At 47.8% G+C, this 16865-nt stretch overlaps 1 protein-coding gene and 1 long non-coding RNA gene across 8 annotated transcripts in view; one reads left to right on the forward strand and one right to left on the reverse strand.

Annotated features, from left to right (window-relative positions):
• GAB3 (GRB2 associated binding protein 3) overlaps window positions 1–16865 on the reverse strand; it is a 94062-nt gene that overhangs the window by 75520 nt on the left and 1677 nt on the right. For 2 of the 7 annotated variants that reach the window (XM_059156732.1, XM_059156722.1), the window contains exon 1: window positions 4549–4681. The exons of 3 other annotated variants lie outside the window; for them this stretch is intronic. In XM_059156732.1, the coding sequence (XP_059012715.1) occupies window positions 4549–4620 (72 nt within the window). In that variant the 5' untranslated portion in view covers window positions 4621–4681. Of the gene's footprint in view, window positions 1–4548; window positions 4682–16865 lie in introns of those variants that run through there. 2 more of the 7 variants (XM_059156726.1, XM_059156729.1) reach the window with 2 other exon arrangements.
• Window positions 1–16865, forward strand: part of LOC131820885 (uncharacterized) — a 211335-nt gene that overhangs the window by 2269 nt on the left and 192201 nt on the right. The gene's annotated exons all lie outside the window — the stretch shown is intronic.

The following is a 16865-nucleotide window of genomic DNA, read 5'->3' on the forward strand; positions in this document are numbered from 1 at the left end:
ATGGGAGACAGACAGAGAAAGAGAGGGAGGCAGAGGCAGAGGGAGAAGCAGGCTCCCTATGGAGCAGGGAGCCCAAGGTGGGACTTGATCCCAGGACCTCTGGATCACACCTGAGCTGAAGGCAGAAGCTTAACCATCTGAGCCACCCAGGGGCCAAGTCCTATTACCTGTTAAAAAGAAATTATATTTGTAGTTAATAACCATCCCACAAAGAAAAGTTCAGGTCCAGATGGTTTCTTCAGTGAATTTTACCACTTAAGGAAAAGAGAACAGCAATACTACACAATATCTTTCAGAAAATTAGAAAGGGTGGGGGGCAGGACACTTCCCAAATCATTTTATGAGGCAGCATTATGCTGACATCAAAGCCAGACAAAGATAGTACAAAAAAGGAAAACTACAGACCAATATCCTTCACAGACAAAGCAAATATCCTCAGCAAAATAAAAGCCAATTAAATCAAGCAATATATGAAAAGAGTAATATATTACAACCAAGTGAAGCTTATCCCAAAAGCTCAAGTCTGGCTGAACATGCAAAAATCAATCAATAATTCAGAATAATTCGCCATAGTAACAGACAAAAAAAGGGAAAAGTATACTATTATTTTTGTAGATGCAGTAACGGCAAAAATTTATGAAAATCCAAGTCATAAAAAAAGTCTCAGCAAACTAGCAGTTCGAGGGAACTTCCCTGACTTGATAAAAGGCAACTACAAAAAGCTTATGGCTGCCATGCTGAAAAGGTAAAAGACTAAATGCTTTCCCCCTAGGATCAGAAAAAACAGTCGAGGATATCTGCTCTCGTGACTTCTCTGCAACACTGGCAGTACCACAGGTTCAAAGTATAAACAAGGCTACCAGAACTCAGTATGTGAGTTTAGCAAGGTTGCAGAATATAAGGTCAATATAGAGAAACCAGTTGAAAATCTGATTCTGAAGCTGATGTGGAAAAGCAAAGGACCCAGAACAGCCGAAACAACTCTGAAAAGAAAAACGAAGTTGGAGGACTAAAACTGCCTGATTTCAAGAATTATGATAAAACTATTGTCATCAAAACAGCATGATATTTGCATAAAGATAAACAACGAAATCAATGGAACAGACTACAGAATACAGAAATAGACCCACAAATCACAACCAACTCATTCTTAAAGTTGCAAAAGTAATTCAATGGGGTACAGACAGCCTATTCCATAAATGGTATTGCAACAAAAGCAGGATTATTATTATAATCCACAACATAAATATACCTTTGACAGAATTTAATTTGAATGGATCACTGATCTAAATATAAAATATAAAATTGGGGCATCTGGGTGACTCAGGGGGTTAAAGCCTCTGCCTTCAGCTCAGATAGATCATGATCTCAGGGTCCTGGGATCCAGCTCTACATAAGGTTCCCTGCTCAGTGGGAAGCCTGCTTTTCTGTCAGTTTTGTCCCCTCCCCTGTCCCCACTTTTGTTCTGTGCCAGATAACTAAATAAAATATAAAAAAAATTAATGTAAATTCTTATGATTTATAATCGTTGTTACAGAATTCTTTAAAATTGAGAAAATAACCTGGCGATTCACAGACGTGTACTCCTGAGGATAAAAATATATTATATGTTTATTAAAAAAATTTTAAAAATTGAGAAAATAAAAGATAAATATTCATCAGTAGAAAAACTGAGAAAATAAAAGACAAATGTACATCAATAGAACAATTATTAAATTATGTTACATCTATTACAAGAAATATTAGGCAATGGTTTAGAAGTATAAAGTAAATTTATATGTACTAATTTGGAAAGATGTCCAAAATTATCGTGAAAAAAGTAAACTGTCGGACAATTTGTATAGTATGATCTCATTTGTATAAAAATAAAATATGTTTTGAAGACATTTTTCTAGAATGATATTCACCAAACTGCTAACATTTGTTATCCCTAGGGAGGGTTGTGGAATGAGGTGGGGTTCAGGGAACGGGGGTCTTTCACTTTTTAGTCTACTTATTCCTAGACTGTTTGAATTGTTTCTAGAATATATTCATATATTTTTGAAACAAAAACCACAAAAGAGTCAACTACTATCTTTTAAAAGAGCAGTGATAAAAATAACTTTCTGATTGCCTTGGCTCATGGATTCAAGAGGATGAAGTACGAGCTTACCTTGGACTGAAATATTTACCTAAAAATAGACTCGGCTTCCATCTGTAATCTAACAAGCATTCGCGGAGCACTGCCCGTTGGCTTGCAGCGCAGAGAACTGAGTCATTGCCGCTGCTGGGCCACTAACCAGTTTTGTTATGTTATTGTGTTACAAACGTTTGACTGTGGACGTTTTGGAAACAGGGATCCGTGTCTTTGCCCCGTCTCTGTAGTCGCCCGACACAGGGCCTGATTCAGAGTTGGCGGGCAACTGAAATAAAGACCAAGTCCTCGTGACAATGTCGGAATTAAAGGTGGCCGCTAGGACAGGGCGATCCGCGCCGCGCTGAACTGACACGTGCTCGCCATCTAGTGGCCATAGGGATTTCCGCGAAAGCAGGAGATCAGGAGAAACCACACTATGTGTTCTGGGATGCCTTCCCCCCCCCTCAAAGATTTATTTATTTATTTATTTGAGAGAGAGACAGTGAGAGAGAGCATGAGAGGCGGGAAGGTCAGAGGGAGAAGCAGACTCCCCAAGGAGCTGGGAGCCCGATGCGGGACTCGATCCCGGAAGTCCAGGATCATGACCTGAGCCGAAGGCAGTCGTGCAACCAACTGAACTACCCAGGCGCCCTCTGGGATGACTTTTAACACAACAGCATTGCAGAGCCAAAGAGCCCTCAGAAAAAGTTGACCAGCATCAAGTAAAAGGTCTTGGTTTATGTGTTGGGACTGCTGGTAAGAGGACCTCTAGGTACTCCTGTTTTAAGTCTCCTCCATCAGCATCCTACCATCAGATGCCTCCCTCATCTATAAGCTGTGGGCAAAGTTCACCTTGCCATATCTCCACCTCCACCGAAAGGAATGAAATGCATATGGTATTAGGTATGTACATGCACGCTTTCCCAAAACTGATGAAATACTAATCATCTTTCCTGAGACAGTCTACTTGGGACAAGATAGAAAACAAGACCAGAAAAAGAAAATCTTCCATAAACGTTACCCTCCAGGTGCACAATCTTTTTCTGAATCATCAGAAATCATCGTGAGAGTGAGCGGCACTGTAAAAATAGGTAGTGAACCTGGAAGAAGCCTCACATGTCAAAGGACCACAAGGAAAGCCATTATGAGTTGGCTTTATAAACAGTCTTTGTGCCTGTCCCCTGCCCCTGCAGAGCTCAGGGAGCAGGTTTACTTGTCCTGCAAGTATCTTCATCGTTAAGGGAGCAACTGTGTAGTAACAGTCTGAAAAGTACCAGACCTTGTGTTTATGGAGTATGGGACTCAGAGAGAATAATGAAAGGACAGACATCTGCCTGGCAAGTTGAACAATATTCCTCTAAAATGTTGCTCAGCAGTGAGGTGCCTGGCTGGCCCTGCCAGTACCGCGTGCAACTCTTGATATTGGGGTTGGGAGTTCCAGCCCCACGTTGGGTGTACAGATGACTTTACAAAAAATCTTTTAAAAATTAAAAATCAATAAAATAAATAAATCTTTAAAAAATATATTGTTAAAATGTTGCTCCGCAGACTGAACAACAGAAACTTCTCAACAACTCCTGAGAGACACTGTGTAGTTTAGGGTCAATGGGGAAAGTGGCCGAGTCATGTCCAAAAATGGGTCCTGTCATTAGAATTCCACCTCCTCCCGGTTCACACGGTAGGTGCCTCGTAAACGTGAGAAGAAAAACGGAGGTGCAACTCGGCGGCCCCGGGGATCCCGGGATGGCAGCGCGGTCTACACAGGAACGGCGCCTCCAGAGCAGGCGTGTTTGTCCCGAGCACCGAGCTCTGCAGCTGCAGAGAAGGTACGAATCCTGAACAACATGGATCCAACCACCTACTCCTAAACGTGGCAAGCAGCGCCAGCATCTATTTCCATGCGGTCCCCGAGGGCTCGAGCGCGTCTTGCTCTCAGGAACAATCAGGTACTCCGGGGTGGCCCGTTTTCTAGCGTCGCGCCCGGCGCGGCGGCGCCACACGGAACCTGGCACTGCCGCGCGCAGGAGGATGCGCTCTCCCCAGCGCCCCGTCTCTCCCCCGGCACGAGTCCTCGGCTCCGGCCGGTGCTCGGAAAGCGCGGTGTCAGCAGAAAGAGCCGAGAAGCGACGACGAGAGAAACCATGAGTGTCTCCGGGAAAGGTTCCCGAAGACGCGAGTCCGCCGACAGCCCCACGAGAGAGCGCCGCAGACGGCGCCGGGGGAGCCCCGAGCCCCGCCGCCCCTCTCCGCCCCGCGCCGGCCTCCACGCGCCGCGTAGCCCGCGGCCTCTGCCCCGGGGCCGCTTCCCGCCCTCCCCCCCACCCTCGCCCGCTTGAGCTCGGCGGCGCGGCGGAGCCTCCCGGTCCGACCCCGCGGCCGCCGGTACTCGACGTGCGTGTGCGTCCGCGCGGCCCGAGGACGCCCCCACTCACGTAGCGCTGCAGCTTCCTCTCGGGGGGCGACTTGACGAGCCAGCCCGTGCACACGGCGTCGCCCGCACTCATCGTGGCCGCCGCCGCCGCCGCTTCCTCCAGCTGGGTCGCCGGGGCAGGAGGAGGAAGTCGGGCCGGGGATGCCGGCGGGGCGGGCCCAGCTCCGCCCGCCCGGCACCGCCCCGAGCCCCCGCCGCGACCCCCGCCCCCCCCCTCACCCCCGGCCGCTGCACTCCCCGGGGGCGGAGGCGAGGCGAGGCGGGGAGGAACGGCGCCACCGCCGCGACCCAGACGGCGCGGGGAGCGGGGCGGCGGGGCGGCCGGGGGCTAGTGGAGGCGGGCGAGTCCCCTCGTGCGGAACTCCGGGCCCGGGGATCCCGGCGGCGAGCCGAAGCCGGGGACCCGCACCTGCGAGCGCCAGGACCAGGGAGGCGCGAAAGCGAAGCTCCCGTCCGACGTCCCCGTCCCCCACCAGTCCCGCTGTGAGCGGCTGCGGAGGGGCTCTCGCACGCCCCTCCCCCGGAATCACCGTCCCGCGGCGCCGAGCTCGGCGGCCGAGGAACTCAAACGTCCTCCGGGACCCTGAGCTTTATAAACGTTATGCCCCGGAGGTGCCATCCGCGGCCTCGCGGCCCCCGGGGCTTTCAGGGCTGAGTCTCTGAACGGCCGGGCCGCCGTGTGCGCCGAGCACTTTCCACGACACCGAGAACCACAACCAGCTGCCGCCACGCGCGCTCGCGGCCCTGAGCTAACGTTGGGAGAGACAGGCCGGCCGGGGCCAACGTACTGTGTTGTGTGTACAGACAAGCACTGACGATCACCCTGAAATCAGCACCCCCCCCCCCGTCCATGCGCAGCATCTCGCTGAGGTTTGTTATCACCTGCACGGCACCCAGACCCATACTGCTTTCCCCGTGCTGTCGTGCCTGTCCCGAGAAACTCACACTTGCAAGACGAATAAATAAACGCCCTATCATTTCTGCGACTTACAAAGAGACTTCTCGGCTCTGAGGTCCCACCCCCCATGCACTATTATTACCTTCTCACACGTGGACTCCGGGTACCGCCAGCGCTCACGCCTCTCCGAACCCACGGCCCCCAGACCACCACCGCAGTCCGCGACTTCCCTCCTGCTTTCCAAACCTCACAGACCTGTAGCTCGCTGGCCAAACCTAATTCGCATCTAGAAACCTCGAGTCAAGGGAGAACGGTAAATATCTTTTAAAATTTTTTTTAGCTCTCCTACCTTTTCAAACAGGAGACCCGCATATGCACCACAGCCCACCCCCTAACTACTCAGTATCTATGCACACCCTGTGCGCAAAATAAACTCACTGAAGGAACAACCGCCGCTCCCACCAAAACAACGCGCTGTCCCTCCTCCCAACTGAGAAGCTCTCCTTGAAACAGGAAACCAAAAGTGCCCTTGGTCAGTGCAGCCATCTCTGGGAAACAGTCATTGCTCTTCTAGTTCCGACATCACCCCACCTCAATATCCTGCAGCCTAAAGGAAAACACTAGAAAGCTAATCTCTGCCACCATTTATTTGATATGCATAAAATATAAACAGAAAATTGAAAAACTTTGTATGTAACACACAGTGACTACAATCCTTAGTTCTGTGACTGCTTTACGATCTTCTTCCTTCTACTGCCCGCCCTGTACTCCCTTTGTTCTCCAGCCAAGAGCTCAGGTGCTCCGAATTCGTTATTGCATGAGTACACGAACCTCTGTCCCCACCTGGTCTGAATCCTCAGTGGCCCTGCCTAGCATGGCTGCAAGGGGACGGGCCCCAGAGGACTGTAGCTGTGCAAATTGCTCGCTCACCAGTTCAAGGTACTTCCCTGATCCTCTAAGACAGTTCCTCCACCTTTCAGCACATTTTCCCCCAACCCGTGCAATAATACAGTCGTCAACACGCCAACCCTCCCAGCAGGCCAGGTGCTGCAGGGCAATGAGATCCGAGTAGGACTAGTGCAGTCCCTCAGCACAAGCACACTGGTGTGTGTCTTTTGTGTTTTACGATTTTTCCCTCCCCCATCCCTCCCTTCCTTCCTTCCTTCCTTCCTGAAAATTCTATCCCCAGGACACCTGGGTGGCTCAGTCAGTTAAGCATCTACCTTCACCTCAGATCAGCATCTCCAGGTCCTGGGATCAAGCCCCAACCAAGTCCCTGCTCAGAGGGGAGTCTGTTTCTCCCTCGACCTCTGCCCCTCCCCCCTCTCATGTGCTCAAGCACTCTCTCAAATAAATTTTTATAAAGTAAACTCTACCCCCAACAGGGGACTCAAATTCACGACCTCAAGATCAAGAGTCAAATGCTCAACTGACTGAGCTAGCCAGGTACTTCTGTCTTTGACTGATTTTCTTAGGTGAGATCCTACAAAAGTGGGTCAAGTGCAGTAAGTCTGTGGGCAGAAGCAAACGCTGGCGAAGTGTGGCTTACAGTAAGTGCCTGTGCAAGTGGGGCAAATTGCTACACGTTCGAGATGGATGTAATATCTCATCCTGCCACCACAAAGCTGGCTGGTCGCCCCAGCAGTGCTGCCTGATTGGAGGCTGTCACTCCTGTGGGCAAGTTGAGTCCATAGCAGTGGCAGTGACCACACCAGCTGATGCCAGTCCCTGGGAGCCTCACGACTTGTGGCAGATTCCCTTAACCTTTTACCATTTGCTTCCCTCTGAGACTTTGACCCACATACCTAGTCACAAAGAACTCCCTATGAGGTTACAGGGGCGAGTCAAGGGAAAGGAGGCCGTGCAGAGGAGGGAGGCCCAACAGAGACGGGAGCCGCTCACTCCGGCAACTTTCTTGTTTCTCCTATGAGGACCGGCCAGAGGCTCCGTGTCGCCTGCCGGTGTGTCAGGCTCTGCTCATCTTGGATCTACACGATTGTAAAGGTCAGGAACTACTGTTCCTGGAACTGCCACGGAACCTCTCCTGACCCTCGGTACTGCTGAAAACACGCAGCCTCACAGATGACTTGTTGAATGCGTGGGTGTGCAGCAATTGTGCACTTTTTGTGTTTTTTAAGCAAACACTACCCCCAACCTGAGGCCCGAATCACGCCCCTGAGATCGAGTCGCGCTCTGCTGGAGCCAGCCAGTGCCCCAGGTGTGCAATAATTAGATGCGGTACACACTGCCAACAGAATCCAAGGACCTGCACCTGCCATGGCGTCCCTTTCTGAGCGGGAGGCGGCATGAGGGGCAGCGACCCATTGAATACCCAACGTGGTCCCACCCGTCTCAAGATGTTTCTTGAGGGTCAGGCTTTTGAGTGTCCCCGGGCTTTATCTCCTGTCCTCTGGCATACATGTTTATTAATAAAATAACTACCTCTTGATCACCAGGTCCAGTAAGCATAAGGTCTTCAGTATAACGGACCAGCATGATATTCCCCATAACCGTGGCAAAAATCAAGTTCCATTCACCCCAGATTATGACGCGGAGCCAGAGAGACATAGCCTGCAGCCAGACACTAAAGCTGTACTTCTGGTCCAGCCAGACAAAGGCGAGCTGCTTCCGATAGAGAAGAGAGCCTTTGTCAGGCAAATAGCCACTTGCCAGGTACCAGGGGCTGCGTTAATTTACTCCAGAAAAGCAACAGCATCTGGAACAGCAACTTCAAGTCACAACCTGATGAATTTTACAGTTACCCACTATTTGTCTCCCGGCTAACCGTGTCAGTTAAATAAGGATGTGATATGGACAGTCATTCTGGCAGCTTCCAGGGGGCACCGCTCTCTCTTCCAGACGAATCCAAATTGCTTCTGCAGGGTTACTCCTCCTAAATTTCTAGGGAGAGATGACCTGTTTGTACTGCAACTTTTAATTCCCTTTCAGCAAGCCCCTTCCTAGCTTCTCTGCCTTCCAGCCCAGAAGAGGAGACCCATTTGAATAACAAGTGGTTTTCAGCACCTGAATTCCCTAGACCACGGCTTCCCCGCTTATTATTATTTTAAAATAGGTTTGGCTTGGCCTTTCATTGAGTCCCATAAACCTTAGGACTAGAAGGATTTGCAAACATAAATATCTACTATTAAGAGTTTTATTTTAGGGGCGCCTGAGTGGCTCAGTTGGTGAAGCATCTGCCTTTGGCTCAGGTCATGATCCCAGGATCCTGGGCTGGAACACCCCCCCCTCCCCCGCATCCGGCTCTGGCTCCCTGCTCATCAGGGAGCCTGCTTCTCCCTCTGTCTCTGATCCTCCTCCCCCTGCCTGTGCTCCCTCTCTCCCTGTCAAATAAATAAATAAATGAGATCTTTAAAAATAAAATAAGGGGCACCTGGGTGACTCAATGGGTTAAGCCTCTGTCTTCAGCTCCCGTCATGATCTCAGGGTCCTGGAATATAGGCCCACATCTGGCTCTTTGCTCAGCAGGGAACCTGCTTCCCCCCCCAACCCCCACCTGCTTGGGCTCTCTCTTTCTCTGTCAAATAAATAAATAAAATCTTTTTAAAAATTAAATAAATAAAATAGTATGAAATTATCATCACAAGTCCAAATCAAACATATGGGAACTCATTCTATGAGGACAGTGTTACTCTGATACCAAAACCAGAAAAAGGCAGTAAAACAAAAAAAGAAAAAAAAAAAACTACTGACCATTATGCCTCATGAATCTAGATGTACAAACCCTCAGCAAAATACTGGCAAGTAGAATTCACTTTTTTACGTAAAAAGATTATACACCATGACTAGGTGGGGTTTACTCCAGAGACACAAGGCTCCTTCGATACATGAAAGTCGATCAGGGGCACCTGGTTGGCTCCCATGGTGGAATGTGTGAATCTTGACCTCGGGGTATTGAGTTCAAGCCCCGTGCTGGGGGGCAGCAGTTACTTATACGAACAGAAAAGAAATCAATGCAATCCACCATGTTAACAATCTAAAGAAAAGTCATACACTTGTATTGATTGATGCAGAACAAGCATTTGACAAAACCCAGCACCAAGCCATGACAGACACCCTCAAAAAGCTAGGAATGGTAGGGGAGCTTCTGCAACTTGTTGAAGAACGTGCACAGAAGATGTACTGGTTAAAAACCAGGTGCTTTTCAAAAACAAACAAACAAAACAAAACCAGACACTTTTCTCTTAAGATTGGAAACAAGGCAAGAATATCTGCTCTCCCACGCTCCTGGATTGGAAGAACAAATACTGTGAAAATGTCTATGTTGCCTAAAGCAATCTACACGTTTAATGCAATCCCTATCAAAGTACCATCAATTTTTCTCAAAGAAGTGGAATAAATAATCCTAAAACTTATATGGAACCAGAAAAACCTCAAATAGCCAGAGGAGGGGTGCCTGGGTGGCTCAGTGGGTTAAAGCCTCGGCCTTCAGCTCAGGTCATGATCCCAGGGTCCTGGGATTGAGCCCCATGTTGGGCTCTCTGCTCAGTGGGGAGCCTGCCTCCCCCCTCTCTCTGCCTGCCTTTCTGTCTACTTGTGATCTCTGTCTGTCAAATAAATAAATAAAATCTTTTAAAAAATAGCCAGAGGAATGTTGAAAAGGAAAGCCAAAGTTGGTGGCATCACATTTCCAGACTTCAAGCTCTATTACAAAGCTGTCATCATCAAGACAACATGGCATTGGCACAAAAACAGACTCAGAGATCAATGGAACAGAATAGAGAGCCCAGAAATAGACCCTCAACTCTATGGTCAACTAATCTTCGACAAAGCAGGAAAGAATGCCCAATGGAAAAAAGACAGCCTCTTCAACAAAGGGTGTTGGGAAAATTGGACCGCCACATGCAGAGAAATGAAACTGGACCATTTCCTTACACCACACACAAAAATAGACTCCAAATGGATGAATGACCTCAATGTGAGACAGGAATCCATCAAAATCCTTGAGGCGAACACAGGCAGCAACCTCTTCGACCTCAGCCGCAGCAGCTTCTTCCTAGAAACATCACCGAAGGCAAGGGAAGCAAGGGCAAAATGAACTGTTGGGACTTCATCAAGATCAAAAGCTTTCGCACAGCAAAGGAAACAGTCAACAAAACCAAAAGACAACTGACAGAATGGGAGAAGATATGTGCAAATGACATATCAGATAAAGGGCTTGTACCCCAAATCTATAAAGAACTTTTCAAACTCAACACCCAAAGAACAAATAATCCAATCAAGAAAGGGGCCGAAGACATGAGCAGACATTTCAGCAAAGAAGTCATCCAGATGGCCAACAGACACATGAAAAAGTGCTCAACATCACTCGGCATCAGGGAAATACAGATCAAAACCACAATGAGATACCATCTCACACCAGTCAGAATGGCTAAAATTAACCAGTCAGGAAATGACAGATGCTGGCGAGGATGCGGAGAAAGGGGAACCCTCCTACACTGTTGGTGGGAATGCAAGCTGGTGCAGAAGAACAGCATGGAGGTTCCTCAAAAAGTTGATAATAGAACTACCCTACGACCCAGCAATTGTACTATAGATATTTACCCTAAAGATACAAATGCCGTGATCCGTAGGGGCACCTGCACCCGAATGTTTATAGCAGCAATTTCCACAATAGCCAAACTATGGGAAGACCCTAGATGTCCATCAACAGATAAAGAAGATGTGGTCTATATACACAGTGGAATACCATGCAGCCATCAAAAGAAATGAAATCTTGCCATTTGCCATGACGTGGAACTAGAGGGTATTATGCTGAGTAAAATAAGTCAGAGAAAGACAATTATCATATGATCTCCCTGACATGAGGAATTTAAGAGGCAAAGTGGGGGGCTTGGGGGATAAGAAAGGAAAAAATGAAACAAGATGGGATTGGGAGGGAGACAAGCCATAAGAGACTCTTAATTTCACAAAACAAACTGAGGGTTGCTGGGGGGGTAGGGGTGTGGAGAGGGTGGCTGGGTGATGGACATTGGGTAGGACATGTGCTATGTGAGTGCTGTGAAGTGTGTAAGCCTGACAATTCACAGACCTGTACCCCTGGGGCAAATAATACATTATATGTTGATTTAAAAAAAGAATATCTGCTCTCACTCTTCTTATCCAACATAGTGTTGAAACTTCTAGAAACAAAAGGTACACAGATTGAGAAGGAAGAAATAAAACTGTCTCAATCTGCAGATGATATAATTGTCTTCATGGAAAATCCCAAGATATCTACAGAAAAAACTCCCATAATTAATAAGTGGGTTTTAAGGTTGCAGTGTACAAGATCAACACACAAATCTCTTTACATGAGTTTGAGGTTTATTATATAGTAGCTCTGTAATCAAGACTGTGTGCTCTTGGCAGAGAAAGAGACACACAGATCCACATAAATCTGCTCAACTGGTTTTTGACAAACGTACAAAAGCAATTCAATGGAGGAAGGATAGTCTTTTCAACAAACAGTGCTGGAGAAATTGGACATCCATTGGCAAGTTTAGCCAAAACCTCACACCTTATATAAAAATTAACTCACAATGAATCATATATTTATACATAAAACATAAAACTATAAAACTTTTAGAAGACAACATAGGAGAAAATATTCTTAGACTCAATCCATGAAAGAAAAAATTGATAAATGAGATTTCATCAAAATCAACACTTTTGTTAAGAGTATAAAAAGACAAGCTAAAGGGGCGCCTGGGTGGCTCAGTCGGTTAAGTGCCTGCCTTCGGCTCAGGTCATGATCCCTGGGGCTGCTGGGCTCCCTACAGTGGGGAGTCTGCTTCAACCTCTTCCTCTGCCTCTCTCTCCTGCTCATGCTTCCTCCCTTTCTCTCTCTCTCTCAATAAATAAAATCTTTAGGGGGAAAAAAAAAGACAAGCTGCAGACTGGAAGAAAATATTTACAAAGCACATATCTGCCAAAGGACTCATACCAAGAATATGTAAAGAACCCTAAAAACTCAATAATAAAAAAACCCCAAACCACTCATAATCCAATCCAAAAATAGGTAAAAGATATGAAGAGACAATTCACTGAGGAGGCTCTCCAGACAGTGGCAAACGAGCCTATGGAAAGATGGTCAACATCAATAGCAGAATTGCCACGTTGGTTCCTGACCCATGGAATGAGGCAGTCACGGCAGAAGGGCCCACGTGGAAACCTCCAGGGCTTTGCCTTTCTACCAAAGTGTAAGTCAAAAGAAATAACAAATAGGGGCGCCTGGGTGGCTCAGTGGGTTAAGCCGCTGCCTTCGGCTCAGGTCATGATCTCAGGGTCCTGGGATCGAGCCCTGCGTCGGGCTCTCTGCTCAGCAGGGAGCCTGCTTCCCTCTCTCTCTCTCTCTCTCTCTCTGCCTGCCGCTCTGCCTACTTGTGATCTCTGTCTGTCAAATAAATAAATAAAATCTTTAAAAAAAAAAGAAATAACGAATACTTAGGGGACAATGTCAGAAATTAGTTCAAAGACTGGAGAAACACAGGGATGGAAATTCACTGTTTAGCTTTGTGCAGCAGCTAGTTAAGTCTTCGTGAATGTGGCAGGTTTTTTTTTCAAGATTTTATCTATTTATTTGACACAGAGAGAGATCACAAGTAGGCAAACAGGTAGGCAGGGAGAGAGGGGGAAGCAGGCTCCCTGCCGAGCAGAGAACTCCATGCAGGGCTCAATCCCAGGACCCTGGGATCATGACCTGAGCCGAAAGCAGAGGCTTTAACTCACTGAGCCACCCAGGTGCCCCTATGAATGTGGCAGTTTTAAACTAGGGCTCCAAAATTCTTTGACCCTCCTCTCATTGAGGTGGGGTTGATGCCTTCTCCCCTTGAACTTAGATAAGCTTGTGACTGCTTGAATCATATAACACAGCAGGAATGATTTGACGGGACTCCCAAGACCAAGTTACAAAAGGTTATTCTGACAGTTTTATGCCTTGTCTACTCCAACACCTGCTTTGGGAGACCTGAGCCACTGAGTCCAGAGTCTGACTGCTCTGAGGTTGCCATGCTATAAGGAAGTCCAAGCCACAGGGACAGACTCCTGTTCCAGTCCCAGTTCCACCCGGCCTTCCGGCTGACTTCTCACCATACCCGTACTCTGTCAGCAGAGCAACATGCTTAATGACACGAAGTTTTGGGATGGCTTGCTATTCTGCTGACATATTATGTCTTCTCCCTGCTCCCGAACATCTGGGGCCTCAGCTGAGATGACTTAATGGCTGGGGGTGACCAGATGGCTGGAGGCTATAATCTCCTGGAAACCTCCTCTCTCACATGACTATTACCTGTGTTAGGGTGCCTGTTCTGGCTATTTTGCCCAAGTGTGGTCATATCATACTTGTTCCTCTATGCTTACTTCCTTTAGCATGTTTTCTTCTTTCTTTTTTTTTTAATTTTTATTTATTTATTTGACAGAGAGAGAGAGATCACAAGTAGGCAGAGAGGCAGGCTGTGCGGGGTTGGGGGGGGGGGAACAGGCTCCCTCCTGAGCAGAGAGTCCGATGTGGGGCTCGATCCCAGGCCCCTGAGACTGTGACCTGAGCCAAGGGCAGAGGCTTAACCCACTGAGCCACCAGGCGCCCATCTTAAAAAAAAAAAAAAAAAAAAGATGTTATTTATTTATTTGAGAGACAAAGAACAAGTAGGACGAGGGGCAGAGGGAGAAGCAGACTCCTCGCCGAGCAGAGAGCCCGATGTGGGGCTTGATCCCAGGACCTTGAGATTATGACCTGAGCCGAAGGTGGAGGCTCAACCCACTGAGCCACCCAGGCTCCCATTCTTTCTTTTCTTTTTTAATATTTCATTTTTAAGTAATCTCTACCCCCAATGTGGTGTTCAAACTCACAACCCTGAGATCAAGAGTCACATGCTCTATTGGCTGAGCCAGCCAAGTGCCCCCTAGGTTCATGCTTTCAAGGTTCATCCATGTTGTAGGACATAAAAGCACTTCACTCCTTTTTTATGACTGAATAATATTCCGTCATATGGATAGACCACATTTTGTCTATCCTGTCATCTGTAGATGGACATTTGAGTTTCGTCAACCTTTAGGCTATTGTGAATAATGCTGCTATGAACATACTTGCACAAGCATCTGTTTAAACATCTGTTTCCAAGGCTCTTGGGTATATATACACATGGGAATGGAATTGCTGAGTCACATGGCAACTCTGTGTTCAACCTTTTGAGGAACTGCGGACTGTTCGCCCCAGTGGCTGCTCACGCCCGACTTCATGGCTCGTTTGGTCAAATAACACTCGGTTCACAACGTGCAGCTCAGGTCTAAGATCACACAGTCATTCGCTTTCAACCAAGGACTAAAGAAAGTTGCTGCCTTCGCCTCCCGACAGATTGGTGCATGTGTAGGTCCTAGCTTTATTTTCTTTTTCAGTTTTAGTCTTTATTAAACATGAAAACTAATGCCTTTCTTGGCCTGTTTGGGGATCAAACCCACAATATTGGTGTTGTCAGGTCGCATGCTACCCAACTGAGCTAACCAGCCACGTGGCCAGTCCTAGCTTTACTTTTATCCCAAATTCCAGAGGCCTGAACTGTGATTCTCTTACCAAGGCTTGGAAAAGGCTGTGTAACATCCTCGTGGGGGATGCCACCTCCAGAAAGCGGCCCACCAAGCACAGTGCTTCTTTCTCAGTGGCAGTGGGCTTGAGGTCGGGCAATTTGGTTTGCACTTTGGGGAACCATCTCGATATGCCTAATGGAATTGGCAGGCCCCTAAATTTTCCAAGGCCTTATCTCTCACCCTGTGATGAACTATTTTTTCAGGCCCAGTCGGCAGGATGTCATTCATGTAATGGACCAGCAAGATGTCTTGGTGGACAGCCACATGATCGAGTTGGTCCCTGGGGACTTAATTACAATGATACACCAGAGAATTGAAGGGACAGTTCCAGGGGCTTCCTTTTGAGTTTTCTTTCCATAACTGTCCTCAGCCCTTGAGTCAAAAAAATTCCCCTGTGGGAATTGTTTCAGCTGCGGATTGTTCCAATTATGCAGTGAGAGGGCACCCAGACTAAGTCTTCATTTTGGACCAGTGGACTACAGTGGCATTCTCTGTCCCCAGGGAGGGAAGGATGAAGGTTTGAAGCACACGCTAGTGTTATGTGTACCATGCCTTGTCTTCACTTGGTGGCTCTGAGCCTGTGGGCAGCTAGGTCCGGGGATTAGGTGAGGGGCCACATTTTCCACTGCGGCAATACAAGGCCGACTACCATTCACCGGACCTAGAGTTTCTCTTGGTGGGGTGTATAGATCATGGCCTACTATAGGTGGGTGACTCAGTGGGTTAAGCCGCTGCCTTCAGTTCAGGTCATGATCTCAGGGTCCTGGGATCGAGTCCCGCACTGGGCTCTCTGCTCAGCGGGGAGCCTGCTTCCTCCTTTCTCTCTCTGCCTGCCTCTCTGCCTACTTGTGATCTCTCTCTGTCAAATAAATAAATAAAATCTTTAAAAAAAATATTTTATTTATTTATTTGACAGAGAGAGAGAAAAAGAGAGAGCATAAGCAGAGGGTGCAGCAGAGGTAGAGGGAGAAGCAGACTCCCCGCTGAGCAGGAAGATGATGTGGGGGTCAATCCCAGGACCCTGGGATCATGACCTGAGCTGAGGGCAGACACTCAACCGACTGAGCCACCCAGGCACCCTGGGTGGCTTATTATTAATAGGACATCATGACCAATTAGCCACCACCAAAGATCCTTGGGGATAAACAATTCTGGTTCCAGCTGCCAGTCCTGTTGCCTGTCATGATACCCACCCTGTTCTATGTGATGTAGTGCCACTACTTGGCCTCTGCGGCTCCCGGATCCCTGTTTTCATGGCAACACCTCTCACCTCCTTTCCTAGATTAGTTTCCCAGAACCTTCACCAAAGTATTTCTCAATGTTTTGGTGAAAGGAGTGTCCTTTGAGCTCTCTCAGGGGATGCAGTTAAGGGTTAGCCAGTAGGTTGCACATGACAACTTCATTCCAACATCTCCATGTACCCAAGTCTTAGGATTGGAGACAATGAGGGATGTGAGGAGCTGGGGCACAAGGAGTACTGGCATTGTCTTGCTCAGGAACTAACAAGGTGATTTCATCACAAGATCTCCAAGAAAGCCAGGATCAGCCTCACCAGACAGGGCGGGAGGAACTGCTTCTACTGGTAAGAGAAGCTCCATGGGGTTTCTGGGCTCAAGACAGACACAGTAAGCAAAAATACTTACTGAGCATCTTCTAGGAACTGAATATATAGCAGTGAACAACACAGACAAACTTCTCCTGGTTCTGTAAGGCCAACATTCTAGTGAAGAGAGACATGAAACTAGATTCATTTCAGGCAGCGGGGAGAGCAGGTGCAAAAGACGCTGGAAGGGGGAGTGAGCCCGGAGTGAGCCTGGAGTAGTCCTGCGTAGTCAAGA

This window comes from Mustela lutreola, chromosome X (assembly GCF_030435805.1).
Source record: "Mustela lutreola isolate mMusLut2 chromosome X, mMusLut2.pri, whole genome shotgun sequence".
Classification (NCBI taxonomy): Eukaryota; Metazoa; Chordata; class Mammalia; order Carnivora; family Mustelidae; genus Mustela; species Mustela lutreola.